The following is a 26,286-nucleotide window of genomic DNA, read 5'->3' on the forward strand; positions in this document are numbered from 1 at the left end:
TCTCCAAAGCATCAAAGTGAAAAGTGAAAATGAAGTTGCTCAGTCATGTCTGACTCCTAGCGACTCCATGGACTGCAGCCCACAAGGCTCCTCAGCCCTTGTGATTTTCCAGGCAAGAGTACTAGAGTGGGGTGCCATTGCCTTCTCCTGCTGCTAAATTTCTAACACTACAGTCCCTCCACGGTTTTGAGCCTACAGTGACATCTGCTGGTAAAATGTAAACTCAGAAAAAAAAAAACAAAGGACATGAAAATATTTTCTTGGGGTTTACTTTTCATTCATGGAGATACAATAATAAATCATTTGTAAACGAATCTTCACGCCACTTGAAATAACCTGAAAGAATATTAGGGGGAAGTACACTAGTCATAATGTTAAGTGTGACCATATCATGCGAGTGAGGGCTTCCCTGGTGGCTCAGATGGTAAAGAAACTGCAATGTAGGAGACTGGGGTTCAGTCCCTGGGTTGGGAAGATCCCCTGGAGAAGGGAAAGGCTACCCACTCCAGTATTCTTGCCAGGAGAATCCCCATGGACAGAAGCCTGGAGGGCTACAGTCCATAGGGTCGCAAAGAGTCAGACACGACTGAATGACTAACACATTCACTTTCACGTGGGTGAAAGCAAGCACATGTCTCCATTCAGAGAGCAGGTGTGACACCTGAATCCCAGGGTGAGTGGCCCGCAGAGCCGTTGCCGAGAGGAGCCCCGGCCGAGGCGGGGCGGGCGCGCTGCTCACCGGAAGCCTGCACCTCGTTGACGTACTGCAGCAGGTCCTGCCCTTGGTGGATGACGTCGAAGGTCAGGTTGTTCATGGTCAGGGCCTTGTCCGCGTGGTGCTGCAGGCGCTGCTCCGCGATCGTGAGGTCCTCCGTGTCGAAGTCGTTCATTTGCTGAGAAAGCTCATCGTTCCAAGACTCCAGGTCTGAGATGATCTGACAGGGGAAATCATCTGCTTAGGACCAAGACGTGAAGAATGAAAGCCTGCTGTGCCACCTCTCAGGGCCGAGTCAGGGAGGAAGAGATGGATGAGACTGCGTCAGAAGGACACAGAAGCCAGTGGACGGGGCTCCTACTGGCCAAAGACAGGACAGTTAGACCCTAAAAAATGACCAAAACTGAATCAAATACACTGACTATAAAGAAGCCCATTAACTCCAGAGAAGAGCTGAAATCCAAAAAGTTAATGAAAAGCTCTTTGGTTCTGATTAAAAGGAATCAAGCTTTATCCTCAAAATTGGTTCTTAAAGGAGAAAACTAATTATTCAAGCACAAAATGATGAAGCAAAGTTCCTCTTTATGGTTAAATCTAGCCATTAAGTGCAGAAATAATGAAATTAGAAAACTTCTAACAAAAATCCTAGTAAATCACCTATTCAGGTCAAGGTCATCAGTACCTAGTGGACCATCAGAGAGAGGCTGATGGGGCACCTCCTGGGATTGCAGACTACCCGCAGCATCCCTGAAGAAGGGGGACCAGACAGGACACAAGCCGCCTTGTGGAAGAGCCACGTAGGGTCAGCTGTGGAGCTCTGGGAACCGAAAGGAACCCGAATCTGATCGGGTCTTTCCATCTACCTTCTTCGGAGAAGAAAATGGCAACCCACTCCAGTATTCTTGCCCGGGAAATCCCATGGGCAGAGGAACCTGGTGGGCTACACAATCCATGGGGTTGCAAGAGTCAGACACGACTCTTGTGACTAAACTACCACCACCATCCACCTTGTAAGGTTACAGACAATGCCAAGGAAAGAAACATGGTTTAACAGCCTAGTAGAAATCAAGTGAAAAAAGGCAAAATGTGGGACCTGGTTCTTTTGATACTTGTTACTTAAACGAGTCATCACACAGAAAAAAAGAGAAGGGCAGAAAGAGACACTTCCAGATGAAAACATTACCCACAAATGCAGGAGCAGACCCCATGTGCCTCCTCTCTGCAGCACTTGTAGAAATCTGAACAGAGGCTGAGTGTTAGCAGGTAACAAAGAAACACTCTTAAACTGGCAGGGTGCTTGGGATGTGGTTATGTAAGAAAATGGCCTACTTTTTAGAGGTACTTACAAAGTCTCCAGGAGTGAAACACTACCAGCTGGTCGAGTTTTTCCTCTAAAACACCATAGCACAACAATATCAAAAGGAGGATAGTTGGTAAGATGGGAAAATTCATCGAATTTAGACGACAGGCACTTGGAAAGGCACTGTACAATTTTTGCTCCTTTTATGTAGGTCTGAAAACTTACACGATATACTTTTTAAAAATAATGACCAAAATTATAAAATCCAGAAAAGAGGAAAAACTTTCTTGTGAACAAATATTATCTCTACATTTCCCATGGATCCTAATTTCTTTTATCCATAGGAGCTGTTGTGAAATTAATTTGAGAATGTGAGAGTTTACACAGAATCCAGCTGTGAGATGGGAAAGAATAAAAATCTTAAGGCTTCTCCAAATTCCTATTGCCTAAATCTCCCTGATTTCTTCTTTTATTATTGGGTCTGCATAATATATGTGTCTGTTACATTAATATATTCATTTGTAAGTTAATTCATTTATAATTATATCCACTTGCAAATTAATAATTTTAAACAATGCCAAGTTAGACATAAACCGAGAAGTCCCAAGGAAAATACTTTTTAAAAGGAAAAAAAAAATTACCATAACTTTAACCTTGATCTCTATTCTAAAGGGAATTTTCTTTCTTAATGTTTGTTTGCTTTCTGACCCTGAGGGAGAAGAATTAGGTGTGGTGATGAGTTACAGACTCAGCCACAGTGCTTCACACAGACAACGTCAGGCTCAGAAAACACTCAAGAAATGGACAATAAACAAAGATCAATGTGCTAAAAGCAGCAGGATTCAAAAACACTCACTGAGCACAAGGAAACCCTGGCGACGGCCAGGATCAAGGAGCATCAGGAAAAATCCTGTCCCCACGTTTGGCATTACGGCTTGTTAATCATCATGCAAGCCAAGAAAATAAACCTGTGGCAAACACAAAGCTCAAGAAAGTGCAAGGCTTTTTTGAACAGGATTCTCTGAAGAAATAACTCAGATACCACTTCTTGTTTTAATGTATCCCTGAATTTTTAGACAGTCTTTTTCTTTCTAAATGTACAGAGAGCTAGGGCTGTTTTCTGTAACTCTCACAGGATGCTAGCATAAGGCTTTGGCTGTTCTTTTCATATCAATGGAGCAGATTTTATTTGGGCTATCTGGAGACTGAAATCCCAATATTCTAAGCTACAGGAAATCCTGCTTCACTTTTGAGAGATGGAAAGGTTATTTCAATTCAAATACAAGTGATACAGGGGATTTTTAAACACTGACAAGGTACCATGAATTTCTTCCATGAGACTGGGCCATGCCTGCTATGGGCAGTCAGATGGGGCATTTTCCCAGACAAGAGAGGAAATCCCAGCAAAGCCTAACATGCTCAGGTTTTCCACATTTTCAGGATTACTCTAGAGAAACAGAAGGCTCTCAGGCTATGACATTTTAAAAGCTTTTAGACTTTCTTTTAGCTGGCCTGTGACTGAACTGTAGGCTGGCTTAATTTCTCAGCTTAGGAAAACACTTATCCCTGGCTGAGACTGATCCACTACGAACAAAATTAGGGGAGGTGATGGAATTCCAGCTGTGCTATATCAAATTCTAAAAGATGAGGCTCTTAAAGTGCTGCACTCAATGTGCCAGCAAATTTGGAAAACTTAGCAGTGGCCACATGACCGGAAAATGTCAGTTTTCATTCCAATCCCAAAGAAGGGCAATGCCAAAGAAAGTTCAAATTTTCACATAGTTGCACTCCTCTCACACGCTAGCAAAATAATGCTCAAAATCCTCCAAGCTAGGCTTCAACAGTTCATGAACTGAGAACTTCTAGATATACAAGTTGGATTTAGAAAAGGCAGAGGAACCACAGATCAAATTGTCAACGTCCACTGGTTCGTAGAAAAACCAAGAGAATTCCAGAAAAATATCTACTTCTGCTTCACTGACTATGCTAAACCCTTTGACTGTGTGGATCACAACAAATTGTGGAAAATTCTTCAAGAGATGGGAATACCAGACCATCTGACCTGCTTCCTGAGAAATCTGTATACAGGTCAGAAGCAACAGTTAAAACTGGACATGGAACAACAGACTGGTTCCAGATTGGGAAAGGAGTACGTCAAGGCTGTATAGTGCCACTCTGCTTATTTAACTTATATGCAGAATACAACATGCAAAATGTTAGGCTGGATGAAGAAAGCACAAGCTGGAATTAAGATTGCAGGGAAAAACATCAATAACCTCAGATATGCCGATGACACCACCCTTAGGGCAGAAAGTGAAGAGGAACTAAACAGCCTCTTGATGAAGGTGAAAGAGGAGAGTGAAAATGCTGGCTTAACACTCAACATTCAAAAAACTAAGATCATGGCATCCAGTCCCATCACTTACTTCATGGCAAACAGATGTGGAAACAACGGAAACAGTGACAGACATTATTTTCTTGGGTTCCAAAATCACTGCAGATGGTGACTGCAGCCATGAAATTAAAAGACGCTTGCTCCTTGGAAGAAAAGATAAACCTAGACAGCATATTAAAAAAGCAGAGAAATTACTTTGCCAACAAAGGCCCGTATAGGTAAAGCTATGGTTTTTCCAGCAGTCACGTATGGATGTGAGAGTTGGACCGTAGAAGGCTGAGCGCCGAAGAATTGATGCTTTTGAACTGTGGTGTTGGAGAAGACTCTTGAGAGTCCCTTGGACTGCAAGGAGATCAAATCAGTCAATATTAAAGGAAATCAATCCTGAATATTCAGTGGAAAGACTGATGCTGAAGCTCCAGTACTTTGGCCATCTGATGCTAAGAGGTGACTCCCTAGATAAGACCGTGAGGCTGGGAAAGACTGAAGGCAGGAGGAGAATGTGGCAACAGAGGATGAGATGGTTGGATGGCATCACTGACTCAATGGACATGAATCTGAGCAAGCTCCAGGAGATGGTGAAGGACAGGGAAGTCTGGCCGGGCTGCAGTCCATGGGGTCGCAAAGAATCGGACACGACTGAGCGACTAAACAACTACATTTTAAAACAGGAGTTTCGTGAAAGAAGAAACACAATCAAAATAAAATTCTCCCTTTTGCAGCAGCATTAATACAAACAAAGTCAACCTTTTTTTGTTTTTCAAATACCAAAATGTCAGAAGGAATACTTCAAATAGTGCTTCTGATTGCTTCTTTGTAGTCCCTGATTGGAACTATTTAATAAGCAGCCAAGTTTACAGGAGTCATTTCTGCGAAATGGAGGTGAGAGAGGAGGGCAGCTACGCTGGCTCTTCTGTTCATGCAGCACTGCTCCCTGACCCCGAGACCCCCAGCGCTGCACCCTGACCATGGCTAGACACGATGGCTGAGACCAGTGTGTCTCTGCTCTCCGTGGCTCCACGTGGATGGGAAAGTCAAGACCAAAGCCCTTGAGCAGGTTTGACCAGGCAACATGGGCAGAGTTTAACTCCTTGTCATCACCGGTTAACAGTTAAGAAGGCCTTTCTTTAATGTAATAAAAAGGCTGACAGAAGTTTAGACAAGCAGCCACGAAAGGCCCCATGAGAGGCCCACATACCAAACTGCCACTTGGGGCTGGGCCGAGGGACCCAGGACCACTTCAGGCAGAGGGTCTGCTCAGCTGAGGGAGCCCTGCACCCCTCTGTCTTCTGCAGTACGCAGGGTCCGGGCCCCCCTGCCCTCACGGCTCTGTTCTAAACGCAGGTCAAGTGACGAGAGCCCGCTCTGCGGACTCTGGCGGGTGGGTATGGGCCACCTGGGATGCCTGGAGGTACCTGTACAGGCAGCAGGTAGGCCCCTGCCAGCAGCTCATGAAGCCCTCGGGCTCCAGGAAGCCAGCCTCACCAGGGAGTATCTGGTTCCTGAATCATCCTGTTTCACACACAGATTCAGCGCCATCCAGGGATAATGACTTCTGCTTGAACTTCGTCAAGTTCAAAAACATAAAGTCTTGCCTGGCAGAAAATCAAAAAACACTCTCTTTCTGATGAAGAAAAGAAATCTGTCCTTTCTCCTAGTCACGTATAAGGTGCAATAGTCGATTTTTAGGTAAGAATTACAGGCAACCTGAGAATATTTCTGTTGGGGGGAAAAAAGGTGGGGCGGGGCAAGGCGGGTGGGGCGTTTCCTGGGACATAAAACACCATTACTGCAGGCTCAGGGAGCACTCAGGGAGAGGAAGGGGACAGGGTGGGGAGGACCATCGCTGCCCTGAGCCTCTGCCCCCAGGATGAGGGGACGGCTGTGCAGGGAGCCCGGTCCAGGGTGACCAGCCAAGGGCACAAGGTAGCCCTGTCTGCAGAAGCCCTGCCTCGGCTGCACCCTCACAGCTCACTCGCTTTGCTCTCCTTCTGTGTGGTGTCTGCCCACTGCCCACCTGCCTCCCCCAGGGCTGAGCCCTCTCACTCGGGCCGAGCTGGGGTGGGGGCCACTCTGTCCCTCCTCGTCTTCCTCCTGGTGCAGACAGAAAGGGGGGCAGTGGGCGAGGGCATGGCTCGGGGGCAGGGCCCACGGGGCACTCACGTCGATGGCATCCCGCTCAAAGATGCGCAGCTGCAGGAAGAGCTCCAGCTTGATCTTGCGCTCCTGGAAGAGCTCCTCCATCTGCGCCTGGGCCTCGTCCAGCTGCTGCAGCACTGTCTCGATGTGGCTGATGGAGCTGTTGTGCGGCGTCTTGTTGCTGGAGATGGCTGAGTCCCTGCGAGGAGGCGGGGATGCAAAGAAGAATTGTAAGGGAAGACCTCTCCCTTTCGGGGCTGGGGAGCCGGGCCGGGGGAAGGAGCCGGCAGGAAGCAGGGCTGCAGCACTCAGAAAAGAAGCTGCTTCTCCCACCCAACCACCCTGGGCTTCCCCGGGGGCCCAGGAACACCTCCCGCTCCTCCTCACAGCCTCTCTAGCAGGCGGCCAGCCACCACACAAAGCATCCCAGGGAGCTTCATCTTCAGCCCCCTTCCTCGTTAAGTGGAGAAGAAAGAGTTCCTATTTGCTACAGAGGACGAGATGGCTGGATGGCGTCCCCGACTCAATGGACAAGGATTTGAGCAAACGCCGGGAGATGGTGAAGGACAGGGAGGCCTGTCGTGCTGCAGTCCACAGGGTTGCAAAGAGTCGGACACGACTGAGCAACTGACCAATAACAGTTTCTACAAAGGGCAGCGCCAAGTCGGCTGTAAGCATCTCCCTGTGAAGCAGCTCACTGAGCCTTTATCACGGAAGGACTGCCTGACTCTCAGCAAAGCAGGCACCGCGGGAAGACGTCAGCGACCATTAGATAAGCTGACCCTGAGTGATACAGCAGGGGGTCCACATAAAGGTGGCCCAGCCCCAGTCTGCCTCCTGTCTTCCCCCCACAAGCAGCACCTGAGTGTCACCAGAGGCCGGGCCTGCCTGAGCCTGGACTTTCAGGGTAGGGACGCCTACCACATTCTGGAAAACTAGCGTGCTCTGGGCCCCAAGGACGCAGTCCTGGGAGGTTTAAATTCATCTGGTTTGTAAAGAAATTTCAGTCAGTAATAGGTGCATGTTAAAAGGAAATATTAATAAGATCTGAATTCTGGGAAAGTTCGTGTGTTCGTTGCTCGGTCGTGTCCGACTCTTTGAGACCCCGTGGACCGTAGCCCGCCAGACTCCTCTATTCATGGGATTCTCCAGGCAAGAATACTGGAGGGGGTTGCCATTTCCTCCTCTAGGGGATCTTCCCAACCCAGGGATCAAACCCAGGTCTCTTGCATTGCAGACAGATTCTTACTGTCTGAGACACCAGGGAAGTTTATTAGTCAATGCCATAAAGAGAAAAATTGTAAAAAGAGTGAAAGAAAACCGAAGGAGGAAGAATAAAGACAGGAGAGAGATGTTAAAGTCCCCTCTGCATGGATGTTATTCATTCTCTGCCTAGTTGGACAGAGAGTTATAGTAAATGGTTCAAAAAAGCAGAGGGGGAAGAGTGCCTCACAGACGTCAGAGCGCTGGGGGGCTGGGACAGGGTTCTGAGATGGGGGTGGTGGGTAGAGACAGAGGGGCAGGGATGGGGGGCTGGGACCGGGGTGTCAGACAGAGGGGCTGGGGCAGGGGGCTGGGATGGGGGCAGGGACGGGGGTGTAGGAACAGAGGGGCTGGGGCAGGGGGCTGGGATGGGGGCAGGGATGGGGGTGTCAGACAGAGGGGCTGGGGCAGGGGGCTGGGATGGGGGCAGGGACGGGGGTGTAGGAACAGAGGGGCTGGGGCAGGGGGCTGGGATGGGGGCAGGGATGGGGGTGTCAGACAGAGGGGCTGGGGCAGGGGGCTGGGATGGGGGGCTGGGACCGGGGTGTCAGACAGAGGGGCTGGGGCAGGGGGCTGGGATGGGGGGGCAGGGGGCTGGGATGGGGGGCAGGGGCGGGGCCGGCCCACCTCAGCTGCTGGATCAGGTCCTCGCCTTCCTTGATGACGTTCACAGTCACCTGCAGGGTGGTCTGCTGCTGCTGGCCGAAGCGCTTGCTGAGGTCCTGCACGGCCTCCACGGACTCGGCGTACACGTCGTCCAGCAGCTCCTTCTGCAGCTCCTCCAGCCATGTCCACAGCTGCGGGGACAGCGGCATGAGGGGCCCTGCCCTGCGGCCCGGGGGAGGGGACCGGGGGCGGCGGCTCCCAGCAGCCGGAAGGGAGGCGGGTGGCGGGGGAGGCACCCCACACAGGAGCGGAACACAGAGCAGGACGCGAGGTGAAAAAACAAACAGGCAGCGAGCCCGGGGGAACCGTCACAAAGGAGAGAAAGGAAGGGCGGGGGGCGGGCAGCGACTCTCCCAGTCCCTCCCGACACAACCACGCGCAAGAGGAAATGGAAAAGACCCTCCGATGGCCGGAACCTCTGCTAAACGGAACCGGCATCCTTCCACGTGCCTTCTGACTCTTATTTAGCAGACCGACGGGCTTTATTTTTAGCCAGAGCATTACAATCCATGATCAGTTATTAAGCTGCAGTTCAGACAGGGGGCTTTACATCCCTCAGAAAAGAAGGAAGCGTCCAGCGTGGTGCAACCAACCTGTCTCCACACCCGGCAGGAGATTCGGACGTGACTGTGCCAGGTTCCCACTCCCAGCCCAGGCCACGGCCACGGCCAGAGCTCACGAGAGGCGTGCAGGCTGCGAACATGTGGTCACTGTCACGGCCAGGACCACCAACAAGGTGTCCATGGACCCGGGCGGGTGAAGATAACTCGGGACAAGAGTGGCTCCCAGCCTGGCGGGGACACAGACTCTCGCCCGCTCCCAGGAAGCCTACTGCCTCCTCCAAACCCCTGGTCAGTGAGCAGCCAAGACAGTTAATTTAACGGAGCAGGCCCTGGTGGCTTGGAAGTGGTTTGTGTGCAGAGAAAATGCTCCCTGCTTCCCCGGGGATGGAACAGTCACCTCCGACGTCTTGTGCTAAGTCGCTTCTGTCGTGTCCGACTCTTTGCCCCTTAGGACTGTAGCCCACCAGGCTCCTCTGTCCACAGGGTTCTCCAGGCAAGAACACTGAAGTGGGTTGCTGTGCCCGCCTTCAGGGGATCTTCCTGACCCAGGGATTGAACCTGAGTCTTATGTCTCCTGAACTGGCAGGCGGGTTTTATACCACTAGCACCACCTGGGTGGCTACAGGTAGGTGTCTTTTGAGTCCCTTACAGATGGCTGGCTGGGAGGCGGGGAGAGGCTTGCCCCTACCCTGCCCTGCCACGCAGGCCTCTTGGCAGAGGTAGCACCACAGCTTTACTGAGGCCTCAGTGACACACAAGAAACCGCAGAAATTTAAAATACAGTAAGTTTGCTACATACTAATGAGTTCTGCTCTGAGAGCATGTTCGTACATCCAATTTGTTTGTAAGTCCAACAAAGTCAGCCTAGGTACTGAACTAACACAACCAGCTATACAGTCCTGTACTGTAAAAGGTTTGTAATACTTTTCACACAAATAATTTAGAAAGAACACATTTTAAATCTTGCAGTACAGTACCATGAAAGGTACAGTGGTAACAGTTCAACAGCAGGTATACGGGCTGGCATCAAGTGAACAGGCAGGAAAAGTCACTGGCCTGGGAAGGGAGAGGAGGTGGGAGATGGCAGAGCTGAAGGACCGTCAGCAACGGGAGACGGGAGGACCAGCTGCAACGTCACTCACGCCTCACACTGATGGAACGCACACACGCATCTCTGAAAGTTCCAAACTTGGAGGTTCACATGGAGGGGACTTAGTATATGCAGGTTCGCACATAGGGCACTTACTCTATACGATTTGATGAGCTGACGCATGCAGATCCGTGCGAAGGGCACTGAGACTGGGACATGGGTGCTCCCTGACCCCGAGAATCTTCCCGAGGCCCTCAGGACCCCCTCCTCCCCGCTCTGCTCCCCCATCCTGGACAACCACCAGCCTGCCTTCTGCCACTACAGATTAGCTTCCATTTTCTAAAAGAAATTCTATGCACAGAATCACGTTGTAGGTACTCATTTTTTTGCTCTGGCTTTTATCAGCATCGTTGAGACTTTATCCATACCACTGTGTGTGTATCAACAGTTCTTTCCTTTTCACTATTGAGCGGTACTCCATTCTGTGCCGATGACGCACCGTATCGGCTCAGATGGTGATGACATCTGGGCTGTTTCCAGTGTGGGGCACCCTGGTGTCTGGCCTCTGTAGGCACCTGCACTTCCCTTTCTTGGAGGTACATGTCCAGGCGTAGAATGGCTGGATCGCATGGTAGGTGTGGGCCAAACTGTTTTCCAAAGTGGCTCATTTCACATCTACCTGCTGCAGTACGCGAGTGCTCCAATCCTGCCACACCCTCACCGATTCCTGATGTGGTTGGTCTTTTTAATCGGAGACATTCGAAATGAGTGGTTTCTCATTACAGCTTTAATTAGCCATTCTCTAATGCCTAGTGAAGGCAAGTCCAAGCTAACCTTGTAAGAGTTCTTTTGTTGCTAAACATGCATTTAGTTCAAAACAGAGCACTGGCAGTTGGCTCTTTAAATAGGCTAATTAAATTTAAAAATAAGCAAAGTGCTGGCAAAGGACTTACTTTTAGTCAAGTACTTGGGGCCCTACAGAGTTTATTTTACTAAAAATGTTAAAATGTCAACTTGTGTCATATTATTTACTCATTTTTATAAGCTACTAAATTTCATACAATCCAAGGATTTTAATTAAAGGCATTTCAGAGAGAGGCTGGTCCAACTCTATGATCTTACAGATTAAAGAAGAGAGGTCCCTAGGTGATACAGCAACCTGCACACATGGGCAAACCTATCAGCAGTGCCAACTCAGGAGCAAAGCCAGTCGAGTATCAGAAAGGAGGCCCCCAGGCCGGGTGACACTTCACACTGATGCTGAATCTCAACATGAAAAAAGCCATTTGTCGACCGCATATGGACTGATTTTACGCACCGTCTATAAAGAATAACATACTCTGGTTTTTTTTTCCCCTCTAAATTCTCATGAACATGGTTGCTGTTCAGTTCAGTTCAGTTCAGTTGCTCAGTCGTGTCCAACTCTTTGCGACCCCATGAATTGCGGCACGCCAGGCCTCCCTGTCCATCACCAACTCCCGGAGTTCACTCAGACTCACGTCCATCGAGTCAGTGATGCCATCCAGCCATCTCATCCTCTGTCATCCCCTTCTCCTCCTGCCCCCAATCCCTCCCAGCATCAGAGTCTTTTCCAGTGAGTCAACTCTCCTCATGAGGTGGCCAAAGTACTGGAGTTTCAGCTTTAGCATCATTCCTTCCAAAGGAATCCCAGGGCTGATCTCCTTCAGAATGGACTGGTTGGATCTCCTTGCAGTCCAAGGGACTCTCAAGAGTCTTCTCCAACAACACAGTTCAAAAGCATCAATTCTTCGGCACTCAGCCTTCTTCACAGTCCCAACTCTCACTTCCATACATGACCACAGGAAAAACCATAGCCTTGACTAGACGGACCTTTGTTGGCAAAGTAATGTCTCTGCTTTTGAATATGCTATCTAGGTTGGTCATAACTTTCCTTCCAAGGAGTAAGCATCTTTTAATTTCATGGTTGCTGTAGTTATAAATAATAGGAAGGATGAAAGCACTATGACCAGAAGAAATCTCTTAACTTGCTTTAATGTTTCCCATGAAAAACCTTTTATGGGAAGGTGATGACTTCACAATATATCCAAGTATTAAATCATTATGTTGTATACCTGAAACTAGTATGTGTCAGTTATATCTCAACAGAAAAGTGTTACAGCCACAAATAATTTATAAAAACACTTTTCTCATAATACTGAAAAACAGTTACGAGTGTGGGTTCCGAAGCCAGATTGTCTTGAGTTCCAGTCCTGACTTAACATCTCCCAGGGTGTGACTTGGGCAACCTAACCTGGATCTATGTCTTGCAGTTCTCATCCATAAAATAAGCATGGTAATAACAATGCCTACCTCAGGGAGTTACTGAGAAGATTCAACAAGATGATGTATATTTCTTCAAAATACGTCAATGTTAGCCACTATTATAGTTTTATTCTTACAAGAATAAGAATCAGTTTTTGAAAGTGTTCTTTCTATGGATATTTTTCAAAACATGCTACAGTTCCAACCCGATGTTCAAAACAGGCCACTTATTCTGGTCAATTTAACACTGCACCACATTTAAATCCTTTCACCCCCCCAAAACTCCAATACTTTAGCCACCCAACGTGAAGAGCTGACCCACTGGAAAAGACCCTGATGCTGGGAGAGACTGAGGGCCATCGGAAAGAACTAGTTTATTCCCTCGACACCCTGGACCTCTCGACACGCATCCAGGGTGGAGGGTGCACACCGCCCAGCTGGCTGCGGGGCCAGTGAAGGGCCCAGGTGTGGAAGAGACCACTGGGGCCCATCCTGGGTTCACACAGTTGAAAAGGGAAGAATACCCGAGGTAGAAGAACAGGTTACACATAAATCCACAATTGAAATGCCCAATGATCCTTTACCCTTTGAGAATTCGTCTCTCTGGTCCTACAGGAAATTCGTTTTGGAGGACAAAGTCTCAGAGAGAGGCAATTTCTGATGCCAGTTGATGATGATCTGAGACGTATCATAATACAACATGATTCAGGCAAAGTCTGTTTTTAAGGTTTCAAAGTGGTACCTATGATGCCTAAAATAACCTCTGAATAAAGAAATGAGAAAGAGTCTCTAGGATACCTTGAAACTTTCTACCACAGATTCCCTAAGGGGGGGAAAAAACTGCATTTCTGTACATGCTGCTAATTTACAATAAAAAGATACATCTCTGCCCCACAGTGAGAGAGGAGCTGTAGTCTACACAAGTTCTCAGCAGTCAAGTCTGCTTCTAAGAGAACCTCGCCTGCAGCCAGGGGATGGCTAGGCAGCCCAAGTGAGGCAACGCTGCCCCCTAGAGGCCATCTCTGAGTTATCCATGCAGAGAACGTCAACCCGGGCCAGAATGGGGCTGCAGGTGTGTACAGACATGGATCACAGTCCAGGTTCAGGAAGACAGGTGGGGTTTTTGGGAGAAAACCCAGTGCTAAGATGCAGGACAGTCTGGTCCTGGGTCCAGCATCCAGCTGGGGCGGACCCTCGTGTGCCCCCTATTCCAGCCCCTTCTCCACACTCTGCGCTGTGCTGGGTGAAGCCTAAAGAAGGGATGAAGGTTCTACCGGGAGAAAGTCCCCTGAAAAAGCCCCTTCTTCATCAGTGAGGCTCCTAGAAGCGCTCACTGGGGTGGGGAGCCCAGGCAAGGACTGAGTCTCTAACCGGGTCGGGGAGGAGGTCAGATGCAAGCCCTGAGACTTGGGGGATGCTCCACCTGCAGCCTCACCCAGGTGAAGACTACAAGCCTGGGCCATGTGGAGGATCAGAAGAGGGTCCTTACCCCCTATGTGACCTTGGGCACGTCCTTGGCCTTCTCTGCCTTCAGTTTCCTCCTCTATGAAATGGGAGCGTTTCACCACGTATGCCTCCCCTAACAGGCAAAGCCAGTTTGGGAATCGAGAGAAAAGGCCACAAAAGTGTGGCAGCGCTCAACCCACCAAGCACCTCGTGAACAGAAGCCGCCTCCACTGGTGCCCACAGCCCTGCGCTTGTCTGTGACCATCATTCAGGTTCCAGTGGGAATGCAGGGTTGCAGGGCCAGTGTGGGAACCGTAAGGGCTGGCTGCAGAAGTGAGTGGTTTCGATGGCAATTTACAGGCGGAATTGCAGAGGGTGCGTGCCACACACAGAAAACACGATTCTGTTTCTGGCAGAGGAAGCCTGGATCAAAGCGGAACTGTTCCAGCTACCAGCAGCATGTTCCTCAGTCTGAAATGAGCAACTGGGTCTTTTGGGGGCACATGCCTGTCACCTGACTGAGGAGGAAGGGTTTCAGGAGCTCCTGGTTATTCTTGAAAGTGTTAGTTGCTCAGTCACGTCTGACTCTGCAACCCCCATGCACTGGAGCCCACCAGGCTCCTCTGTCTATGGGATTTTCCAGGCAAGAACATGAGAGGGGTTGGGATGCCATGTCCTTCCCCAGGGGATCTTATTAGTTCCCCGACCAGGGATCGAACCCCCATCTCCTGCACTGGAAGGTGGGCAGTGGACCACCGGGGAAGTCGCCTGCCTATTCTGAGTCAAAGCAGACTCATAAATTAAAACCCATGAATGACATTTCCGTGAGAGATCTGGACGTAGGCTTGCTGGCACCTTCTCAGAAGCTATTTTCTTATCTGACGTATTTGGCAGACCCTGCTTTAGACTTTGATAAGCTTGTCCTCCACACCAATCCACCCACTCGGAGGCTTCGTGCACGGGCAGAGGTCTGCAAGGCAAACATCCTCCAGCCCCGCTGAGGTCATCTACTAACCAGCACCCCACTGCCAGCCTCACCAGCCAGGGCTTTTAATACAGCCAGGATGATTTCTGCTTCAGCACCAAGCCTGTCCTGGCTTTATGGCAACCTGCCCATTTTCAAGATAAATCGCTCTCAACACAACAAAGCAAGTTTTTAGGCTGGCTGGGTTTGGATCCGTAATCTCTCCAGATGTCCCAGACAGACATAAAAGTTCTGACTAGGTTAGTGGAGTCAGGTTAAAGACATGGTGACCGCACAGTCTGCTCCCCTACAAATGTGACACCAGGGATTAAAACCATCTGTCTGTGGGGCGTGGGGTCCACCTGGATGACTGGTCTCCAGCTCCCACATCCCCTTCGTCAACAAGCTGATTTGATTATGGGCCTGGGTTGGAAATGACTTCCTTATTCACATGCCGGGTGTGAGTTACGAAAGAAAGGTACAAACCCTTTCTTCCTGGCAAGGTCTCCTTGTAGATCAGTTTGGGAGGATAAGGACATTCTTGACTGTGTGTTAACTGACACTCTCAATCAATTCTTTTTCACAGTCGTTCAGCCCACACTGTTCTGTCTTGCGTACAAACTGAATGTCAAATGCTTGGTCAAATGCTCACTGGTTCCACTCTATTGTTGCTGCTTAGTTGCTAAGTTGTGTCCGAATCTTTGCAACCACATGGACTGAAGCCCACCCGGCTCCTCTGGCCTTGGGATTCTCTAGGCAAGAGTACTGGAGTGGGTTGCCATTTCCTTCTCCAGGGGATCTTCCCGACCCTGGGATTGAACCCGGGTCTCCCGCAGTGCAGGCAGATGCTTCACCATCTGAGCCACTATGCCCTGAGAGAGAAACCAGCTTTAAACCGCTAACAAAAATAATCTTTTAACATGAATTACACTAAACTGAAAAAAGAATTTTCCTTTTAGATAATAACATCCCTCTTTCCCAACTGGCCAAAACCCAAAGGTTTTCCACATATTTGTTTGGTGGAAAAAAAAAATGCACTTATTTTGCAGCTTTGGCTGGAAACAAAAGTAGTGAGTGACGGAAACAAAGAACGCCAGCGTGACAGAGCCAGGAGCGAAAGGTGTCTGGAGCCGCCTCCTCTGCCCCAGGCACTGCCCTGGACGTGGCGCCGGAGGTGAGCACCCGGCAAGATTCTGGAGGCTGACCTGAAGGGTCAGTGAGGCACCAACTCAGACAAAGGGCAGCCGAGGCAGACCAAGCAGTTCCTGATGCTCAAAGCTGAGTAAGGGAGCCATCTGGGCTGCCCCCTGTGAATGGCTGTTTAAGTCATTTGTCAAGTAACAAGTCAGGGACAAGGAAAGACACGGACCTTTAGTGGCAGCTAGGACCTGGAGTGTGTATGGCCCATAACCCTCAGAGATGCTGTTATTCCCAGTTCTGCAGAGAGAGCTGGGGCACCACGGAGCAGTCTGCCCCGCGTCACTCGGCCAGTTAAGTCAGGGAATGTGGCACTCTTAATATACTTTCTTCGTTATTTTAATAAAGATTATATTTTTACAGAAGGAAATCAGAAATGATTACAACTACTTTGGGGGACAGTCCCACCCAGGGGAAGACCACCTATTTTAAAAAAAAAAAAAGGAAGAAATATCAGATACCACAACCTATGTGAAGATTTAGTTGATAAACCAATAGGGAGCAACTAAACGTCCAAACTTAAATCTAAGGCTCAGTCTTGCAAGGTCTAATGATGCAGAGGATGGTTCCAGACCCCAAGCGTCCCCCTTGCTTGTGTGTCACCTGTTTATTTGTATCTGTATCAGATAAATAAACTAAAGAAATCAAACATTTAAGAGCATACTTAGAGAGTTCATCTAAGGAACTGAATATTACCATAAAAATTACCAAGATTTGACCATATAAGCTAAACTTTCCTCCCTAAAATATTCTGCATTTGATCTTTACCTTTTCCACTGAAAATATATCAAAGTAATCCCGGACGTCTGAGAGGTTAATAAGCTACAGACCACTCGTAAATTGCTAGTGGGAGTGTAAAATGGGACCGTCACTCTGGAAAAGCTTGGCACTGTCCTTCAGAACAGTATGTGTTTAACCAAAGGACCCAGCGATTGCGCTCTTGGGCAATTATCCCAGAGACATGAAAACTCAAGTTCATGCAAAAACCCCCACAGGAAGGCCCACAGCTTCTCTTCTTGGAAAAGTCGAAATATCCTCATCGTTCTTTACAAGGTAAATTGTTCAGAAACTGTGATGTGTCCACACAACGAGAGACTACTCAGCGACGCAGTACTGGCCCGTGAGACGACAGGGAAGGGTTCCGAGGGGAACTGTGCTGAGCAGAAAGAGCCAGTCTCAAAAAGGTACACGTGGTATGACCCCATCTATGTAACATTTTTGAAAGAAAATTATAGAGATGGAGAAGGACAGACGAGTGGCGGCCAGGGGTGAGGGGTGTGGTTGTAAGGAGGGGGCACAGGGGAGTCCCCTGGTGATGGGTGATTCTGTATGACCGTGTGTGGAAGAGTGGTGACGGTTACACGAATCTACACACGGCAAAACCGCATGAAACCAAACACGTGTGCTTGCATGTACACATACACACACGGGGCACGCACACTTGGGGAAACTCGAGTAAGCTCTCAAAGTGTGGCAAAGTCACGTTCACACTCTGACAAGGCACGTGGTTATGCGAGACGTGGCCCCTTGGGGATGATGGGAGAAGATGCAGGGACCTCCTGTTTCCCTTTCTCCCAACATTCTGTGATCCTAAATATTTCAAAACAGGAAGTTACAAAAAGAAACTATGGCTCAAGGTATTACACATATTTAAGAATAAACAATAAAGCAAATCGTTTTAGAGACTACAGACAGATGACAGAAAATAGAGCCAAGAAGGTCAAAATAAAAAGTCTTGAAAAGTTGGGAACCAAATTTCAAAGACCTCTGCACGGGAAACAAGGGATTCGGAGAAATTAGTGCTGGAGAGGCTGGGGTCACCTGGAGAAGGACCATGATCCCTCCCCTGCGGGGAGTCCTGCCGTGAACAGAAATGCGGCTTTTCTGGAAAGGGCAGAGTTCAGAAAACTAAGATCATGGCATCTGGTCCCATCACTTCATGGCAAATAGATGGGGAAACAATGGAAACAGTGGCTGAATATATTTTTCGGGGCTCCAAAATCACTGCAGATGGTGACTGCACCTATGAAATTAAAAGACACTTGCTCCTTGGAAGAAAAGCTATAACCAACCTAGACAGCATATTGAAAAGCAGAGACACTGCTTTGCCAACAAAAGCTATGGTTTTTCCAGTAGCCATGTATAGATGTGAGAGTTGGACTATAAAGAAAGCTGAGTGCCGAAGAACTGATGCTTTTGAACTGTGGTGTTGGAGAAGACTTGAGAGTCCCTTGGACTGCAAGGAGATCCAACCAGTCCATCCTAAAGGAAGTCAGTCCTGAATATTCGTTGGAAAGACTGATGATGAAGCTGAAACTCCAACACTTTGGCCACCTGATACAAAGAACTGACTCATCTGAAAAGACCCTGATGCTGGGAAAGATTGAAGGCGGGAGGAGAAGGGGACAACAGAGGATGAGATGGCTGGATGCCATCACCGACTCAATGGACATGAGTTTAAGTAAACTCCGGGAGTTGGCGATGGACAGGGAGGCCTGGCGGGCTGCGGTCCATGGGGTCGCAGAAAGCTGGACACGACTGAGCAACTGAACTGAACTGGAAAGGGCAGGTGTCCTGAACAGGTCTGCACCACTACTGCCTGCAGTCACAAGACCCATCAGAGGGCAACTGTGGTCCATGCGAGGGCCACAAGCTGCCTGTAGTTGGTTTAACCTTTCCTGAATCAGTTTAACTACCAGATGCTTCTCCAGCTCCATGGGGAAAGAAGAGAAAAGGAATCTAGGCCCTTTGAGCACAGGCTGGTAGAAGAATCACAAGGGAGGTTTTCAAACATGGTGAGGATGGTGGGAGAAGCAGCTGGGAAGCTCCATACCGTGGACACAGGAGCCTTGAGTTCCTGCCTCCTCATGATCCTGCATGGAGCAGGGGCAGGGGCCCCACGGCACTCCCCCTGCTCCCGGGGGATGCTGGGCACTGGCCCAGGGTAAAGAAAGAGGCCTGCCTGCTCAACTGTTAGATGCAGAAATGAAGCCAGGCTGCCATGCCATGACCAAAACATCTCCAGGTGGTGGGAAGGCCTTTATTTCTGACTTCTGAATAAAAGGAAAGGTTCCTCTTTCTCGGACGTTTCCCCAAACAAAAACTTGTCCCAGTTCAGGGTGTAAGCTTGCACAAGCAGCAACAAAGGACTTCTTAACTTAACCCAGCAAGAATCACAGCCCGATTCCAACGGGAATCATCCTTCCTGGGAAACCATGGCTCCTGGGAACCAAGTGAACAACAACAACAAAAAAAAACAGCTCAAGGCCACCGACTGGGTTCCAGAAATAAACTCTGGCTGAGGACTCAAGGTCACCACCTGGTTGCCTCAAATAACCCACACATTTCAAAGGTAATTATTGGTTGACTCGGGGCTTAATTTTGAGAATGAAGTTGAAGAGTATGAATGGATGACAATAATTATGCCTTTGCTATATTTGAAAATGGAACCATGGCCCTCTATCATTAAGTCCCGGGGATGATCAGCTAGAAATAGACATCGTTTCTTCCACAAAGTGACCGAGTATCTGCTAAGTCTGGGAGGCAGGCTACAAAGACAAGGGAAACGAGGTTGTGGTCTTCAAGTGACTCAACTTCTAGCAGGAGAAAGAGACAGACATCTGAAATATGTGACACACACAAAAGGATGCTCTTCCCTGGTCCTTCATTTCTGTATCCCCTCCCTGCATGTTACAGTTGGCCTGGGAGACACTTTGGAATGAATGGGTGAAAAGAGTGCATGGATGAAGGAATCAATAGTGGAAAATGTATTCAAAAGGAAAGGAGGACAGGTAACAAAGTTCCCCAATGGGAGAGTTATAATCAGAACTGACGAATAAAATGCAAGAAAAACTAAGGGAAGAAAGAGATTAACAGGTAGAAGACAAAATCTCGCTTAAAATCAACAATCCTTTTGAATACTACTACTTCAAAATCTTCTTTTAAAAAAAAAAAAGATGAACAGTCTTCAAGTCACATGAAAGATTAAATAATTTCATGAATACTTTCAGAGGAAAAAAAAAACAAAAGGGTGCCAGGACGCTTCCCAACCTGGGTTTAAGGGTGAGATCAGAGCTGAGTACCTCTCTCAGCCACCTCTGCATTCGACATCAAGGTATAAAACGCTCGCCATCCATGTGAAAATGCAGCTGACCCTTGAACAACACAGAGGCAGGGACACAGTCAGAAATCCATGGAGGATCTCCAGCCAGCCCTCTGCATCCGGAGTCCCTCCACACCTGCAGTTCCGCATCTGTAGATCATGTAGCTGAAGAACATCCACGCGTGCGCAGACCTGCGCAGTTCAAACGCACGTTGTTCACGGGTTGGCTGTGTTTCCTCTTTTCCTTCTTCCTGGGATCAAGCACCTGTGTTCTGTCCTCTGGGTATAAGAGGGGAGGCTGAGGTCTCCATGCTGAGCCTAAGCGCTCGGTCCGCAACAAGACTTACAACCACCGACCTTCACTCATAGAAATTCCTGACCCAACACTGAGCACGTATCACCGTGTGCTGGCACCGTCTCCAAGCTGGCTGTTAATGAGACCACCTCTGAATTACTTGCTCCTCAGAGAGCCAGAGATTGACCACAAGATGGAGGGGGCTATGCTCCGGATCAAGTGAGAAATAAAAGCACAGCCAGACATCTGGGTGTGAGGAAGGTGGACGTCCATGTCAGGAGAACCTCTGACCATTAACTTCTTTAAAGCTTCCTGTATTTGCCTAAACAGAAATGGCAACTCGCTTTTTCTATCTCGCTCTATGTGATTTTAAGTCATATGAACTGCCTGAGAAAAATTCATTCTGATAACTTAAATCTCTAGCAAGTTTTCATTCATCTGATATGTTAAAATATTTAGTGCCTTGATGCAAACACACATTTAATTAGCATGATTTCCTCCTCCTGGCCTTTCTCTCACTTTTAATTTTGTTTTAAAGCAGGTAATGAAATTTTGTTCTAAACAAAGTCATTTTTCAATAACCGTTATCAATAGACAAAGACTGAAGTAGCCATTCCTTCCTGTGTGAAACCTACGAAGCACCCTGGTGGGCCAGAGGACACTCGTGCAGCAGAGACAACGGAGAGCGAGCAAGGTTCCCGGGCTGATCAGGAAAAAGAATACTCAATCTACCGACAAAATGACAGGGGCTAAAAATGAAGTCTGAGCACGTCGAGAGGAAGAATCACAGCACACTCCACGCCCGTGGGTGACCAGCTTCCCCAAAGGCCTCCCCTCTGGTTGCCTCTGGCACCCCTGCCCACAGCTGTCACCCAACCCTCCCCTGGTCCAGGTCCCTTTGGGGGCACACATTTACAAGGAACCAAATCATAGTAAGCACACCAGTTTCTCTGCTACTGTGATGGTCTTTCATGCACAGAGGAAAGAATGAATACATGGAAACGTCTCGAATTGCTAAGGGGAACCACTTCACTTCTCAAACAGGTTTAAGCTCTCCTTAGTCCACAAACTTCATACATACTAGAAGTTCCTACAGTGTTAAGTCAAGAGAACAAAATGCATTTTCACTTTTCAATAAACGTCCAGGCCTAGCGACACAACAGATTCTATAGTTGGCCAACTGGAATGCTTTCACTGTAAAATTTTTCCTTAAAAATGCTGCTGATGTTACAAAGTCCAGTGAACCCAAACTTAAGTCTCTGGAGAATGGCTTTTGTAAAAGGCTTTCCTTACGGCTTCCTTTAGTGCCTGCTCCACGAGAACCGTAACAAAAAGTGGAAAAGGTGATTAAAGTCGTAAATAGCGCTTCGTGGAAAGCGCCCTTTTTTTTGGTCCTAAATGTGAGTTAAATCTTCATGAATCCTGCTAAGAATATCCCTAACCAGAGGCCTGGGACACAGGCATCCCATCACCGGCTCCTGTGTGCCCTGCAGACTCCGGGCCTCCTGCCCTCCCCTCAGCTCAGTCTGTGCGTGCGGCCCAGGGGCCCATCCAGGGCCACAGCGCCCCCTGCAGCCTGGGTGAGGAATGGCAGCCCCCACCCACTGCGCCTCCCCAGAAAGGTCCAGTCGGCTCTGCTTTCTGTCTGTCCCAGCTTAAAGAGCAAAGACACAACCTGCTTTTTCACGCACAGCATCTTTCTCTCTCTCAGGGTGGAAAAAATGCATCCGAGAAAGAGCAGCTAGCATCCTATAATAATACTGATGGAAAAGAGAGAGTAACCCACAGCTATCCCAAAACAAGATCTGTAACAGGTGCGTAGAGAGAAAGCTCTACAGTGCGGGGCGGTGGGACGGATAGCTAACTGCTGCGGAAGAGAAGAAAAGCAGTGCATCCCACTGCATGGACCAGGCCGTGAGGATGCTGCGGTGTTTCAAGCTGGTGCTCCAGACACACAGAGAGTCACTGATGGTACAAAAGCAAGGTGATCTAAGTCATGACGTGCATTTCTGGTGGCAGGGCTGCAGGGGGGCTGGGAGCTGGCAGAGGCAGAGACTAGTTAGTCGTAGCGGCTTGACTCAGATGAGTGAGGAACTGGGGAATGTGCACCCGTAGTCAGAAACCACCGTGAATCAATGTCTACTTAACGTGTCTCCTTGGAGAAAAACAGTGTCTTTGTAAACACTGTGATGTCTTTTTTAGGGGTGGCATTACTAAACCAGAAAGAGAAGCTGCTCCTGTCAGCTTTGTATGCTGACAAAGAGTCCAGGATCTAAAGGGCACCAGCCCCTTCCCAGGAAGGGCTGCTCAGGGTCCCAGTCATTCGCCACATACGCCCCCTATACTATTCTCCCCTGGAGGAGGGCATGGCAACCCACTCCAGTATTCCTGCCTGGAGAATCCCACGGACAGAGGAGCCTGGCCGGCTACGGTCCAGAGGGTCGCAAAGAGTCGGACACAACTGAGCAAGTATTATATACCACATCTCCAGGGCTCACAAAATTTCAGAGTTGAAAGTGAATATGGTTTTCCTGGAGTTAAACATTCAAGCTACAAATGGCCTGGTTGAGGACCGACTGCCCAAGATCCCAGATATGCAGAGAAGTTCTTTTCTTTTAAACAAACTCACAAGTTCCTGAGTCTTTAAACAAGGCAAGCCAGGCCTACCCGTTAGCAAGTGTCTTCCACAGTTTGGCTCCTTCCACATCTTTCTTCCTAGCCTGTTACTATAGCCTTTCTGGACTCAGCCTCAAATTACCTAAAAGGGCCCCCATTTCTAGTTTATAAAGAGCTGTGAAATGGAGAATTTATCCCCTTAGAAATAAGATGCAGTGAAGGTGACATTTTAAATTTGCAGTCCTACTAAAAACTTTAGCTTTTATTACAAATCCTTCTATCTCAAAGGTTACATAATATTATAGTTTCTTCAATTGTAACTTTCTATGGTTTTCTTTTTTTTTTCAATTTTATACTGGACTACAGTTTTCACTAAGAATAACATACATGCAAGATATAATTAATACCAACCTACTTCCCATTTACCAAATTACACATTATCTCCTATCTGAAGACAAGTTTACCAGGAGAGCTTACCGATGACAGCACTGTTAATAAATTCAGCATTATATAAAATGCACTCCTACGAGTATCTGAGGGCAGCCACACAGTCTGATAAAATCTGAACGCAGCCATGCCTTCAACCATATGACAGGCTCACAGGCAGAAAGGAAGCCCCATAGCCCTGACCCCAAAGTGCAGGTCATCCGCTTCTGCTAAAATGAAAGTGCCCTCCTCTCTCCAAGGGTCTCCTCCAGCTCCTGCTTTCCCTGCTTTCCTCCTGACCCGCAGCTTCCCAGGCCACCCCTACCCTCACAGGTCTGGTCCTGGCAGGCGCCTCCCTGGGAGATGGCACGTGTGTGCCCGTGTGACAAAGGCAAGCCCACAAGGCCAGCTGCATCCCCGCCACCACCACCCATGGGTGACATGGCCTCGCCGGCCACCTCTGGTCCCCTTCCTGACATCACAACCACCCTCGTTCCACCCAAGGAGCCCCAAGGCCCTTCCGGGTGGGACTCCATCTTTGCCCTGGAAGCTTACCTCTTTCACGTGCGTGTGAAAGGACACCGACATGTCCAGGAGGATCTTCCGCTGCTCAACGCGCCGTACGAAATCCTGTATCCGGTCCTCAAGCTGATGGGCAGCCTGATAGATCTCTTCCGGGTCACATTCTCCGGTCTGGGCCAGCTGCTCGGCCGCCTCAAGTAACTTATCTGCATTGGTGTACGTGTTCTGTGCGAGAAAACGTTCAGAGACACAGGAGGTGAATACCAGACAAGCTGGCCCGGCTGGGAACCATGATACACAGGAACAGAGTCAGCGAGCGCTGTTCCTTTCTGCACATCAACAGGATGGGAAGAGATGATTCTAGGAGTTCAGAACACCTCCATCGGCAGCCTTTGCCGCTCTTAGTTGAGTTAAACTCTGAACCTCACGGCAAAGCCCTTCCGTCTGGGGCCGTGATGGGGTTATCTGTAGGCAGCCGCTGGCTGTCCTGTGACTCACAAAAGGGCTTCAGGCTTTTTGCTGCAGCTCGAAGGGAGCTCCCAGCCACAAATGCCTGCTTCACTTTTTCTCCTGGTTTTATGACGGGGTGGAGAGTTCCAGTTTTGTGTCTTTCGGTATTGATGTACCGCTTTATGATAATTCCCCAAGAGCAAGCGAAAAGGTTAGGTTGCAAACACACACAAACTGCTGTCTCTTTTCACTTGTTTCTGCTTATCAGCAATTCTGTGCTTATTATTTTTTCCCCTACTTCAGAGATATACTATTTTAAGAAAAAAGAAATCATAACTGCAACAGCTATAAAGTAGCCAGAGTTTTAAAGAGCTGAGAGTTGAGTGCAAAAGGGTGTCTAAAATACTCTGAAAATTACTCTTGCTGAATTTTCTGTAAATCAGGCTGCAAAGTGGTTCCTCAAATCAACAGGGCTGTTGCAGACCTGATGCCGCTCAGGGAAACTGCCAGCCAGAGGGTGTTGACGGGGGCAGGCAGCAAGGGGCCAGGCCGGAGGACCTCAGGCAGGAACCAACGGAATCCGGGCCCCCGACGACGCCCAGAGGAAGCGTGCAGTTCCTGAGACACCGACTGAGCCCATCAACCTTCTCCTCCCCCAGCACTTCAGTCCCACAGCCGAGCAGGATCAGGTCTCACGGGTAAGACGGGTGGGGGCCCAGGGTGCGGGGAGACCGAGCCCAGTGCGGGCAGCCTGCCGGATGGAGACTGGGGACCTCCAGTGTATTCACCTACTAAGCCAACAGACTAATAAGGGTACTGAGACCTGGGTTCCTCATTTTGGACAACGGAGTTACAAATATGCACAAGGAGAACACCTGAGTCAGCCCGGGGGCACTGGACTGGAATTGGGGGATCCACGTGAGGACACAGTTTTCCACAAGCTGGTGTGTAAAGATGCACATGCACACTCACTCACGGCCCCCCCCCAACCCCCCCCCCCATCTTCCGAGAGGACCCGAGAACAGTGATGGAGCAAATGGCAAAAAGCAGGTGGAACCCGGATCCCTATTTCTGAGCATCATTCTGCTCTGCAGGGAACCGGGGGTCTGTGGAGACATGGCTGATTCCAGCACAAGATGAGCCCCAAAGCGAGGAAAAGCCCAAGGACGATGTGGACAGGACAGGGTGGAGAAGACAGTTTGAGGAGGCGCATGCTGGCCAAGTGAGGGGCAATTGAGCATCAGAGGGGACAGTGCAGGTGACGGAGGATCTATCCAGTCACTAGGAAACCAGGAGTCCCCACCGACACCAAGAAGCAAAAGTGGACGATGGACAGCATGTTATATATAGCATTTCAAAGTACATCCTCACAAAGTACTCAGTAATTACAAAGGGGGAAGGACTTGCTTTACAACGGAGCCATCTGGCAGACACCACCTTAAGCCAGGGATCGGAGTGGACACCAGACGTAAGAGGACAGATTAAACTGTGCGCCGCTTGACGGGAGAGTGTGAGGAGGGCCCGGCAGGGCTTCCGGGATATGCAAGACGTGCAACCAGCATACAACCGTGAGGAGACGTCAGACAAACCCAATGTGAGGGGCCTTCCCCAAAACACTGGGACACAGAAGTTAAGGACGGATGGAGGAGTGGCTCCAGGCTGAAGGACACCAAATGTGATGGGTGACTCTACATGGGACCCGTTAGACATGGACATGGTGGGGTCTGAGTGTTAGAAGGTAGTCACGAGTCAGCACCAACTTCCTGATTCTCATGGTGCGACTCCGGTTGTACAAGACAATGTCCTTTTTGGTAGGAAATAGACAGACAATGGTTGGAGGGAAGCGAGGTCTCT

General features: G+C 49.0%; 1 protein-coding gene across 1 annotated transcript in view; it reads right to left on the reverse strand.

Annotated features, from left to right (window-relative positions):
* Window positions 1-26,286, reverse strand: part of TRIO (trio Rho guanine nucleotide exchange factor) — a 357,377-nt gene that overhangs the window by 141,920 nt on the left and 189,171 nt on the right. Inside the window, exons 11-14 of the mRNA XM_068990530.1 lie at window positions 24,016-24,207; window positions 8,440-8,609; window positions 6,574-6,748; window positions 740-935 (exon numbers count right to left, since the gene is read on the reverse strand). Coding sequence (XP_068846631.1) covers window positions 740-935; window positions 6,574-6,748; window positions 8,440-8,609; window positions 24,016-24,207 — 733 coding nt within the window. The remainder of the gene's footprint in view (window positions 1-739; window positions 936-6,573; window positions 6,749-8,439; window positions 8,610-24,015; window positions 24,208-26,286) is intronic.

This window comes from Capricornis sumatraensis, chromosome 18 (assembly GCF_032405125.1).
Source record: "Capricornis sumatraensis isolate serow.1 chromosome 18, serow.2, whole genome shotgun sequence".
NCBI classification, from domain to species: domain Eukaryota; kingdom Metazoa; phylum Chordata; class Mammalia; order Artiodactyla; family Bovidae; genus Capricornis; species Capricornis sumatraensis.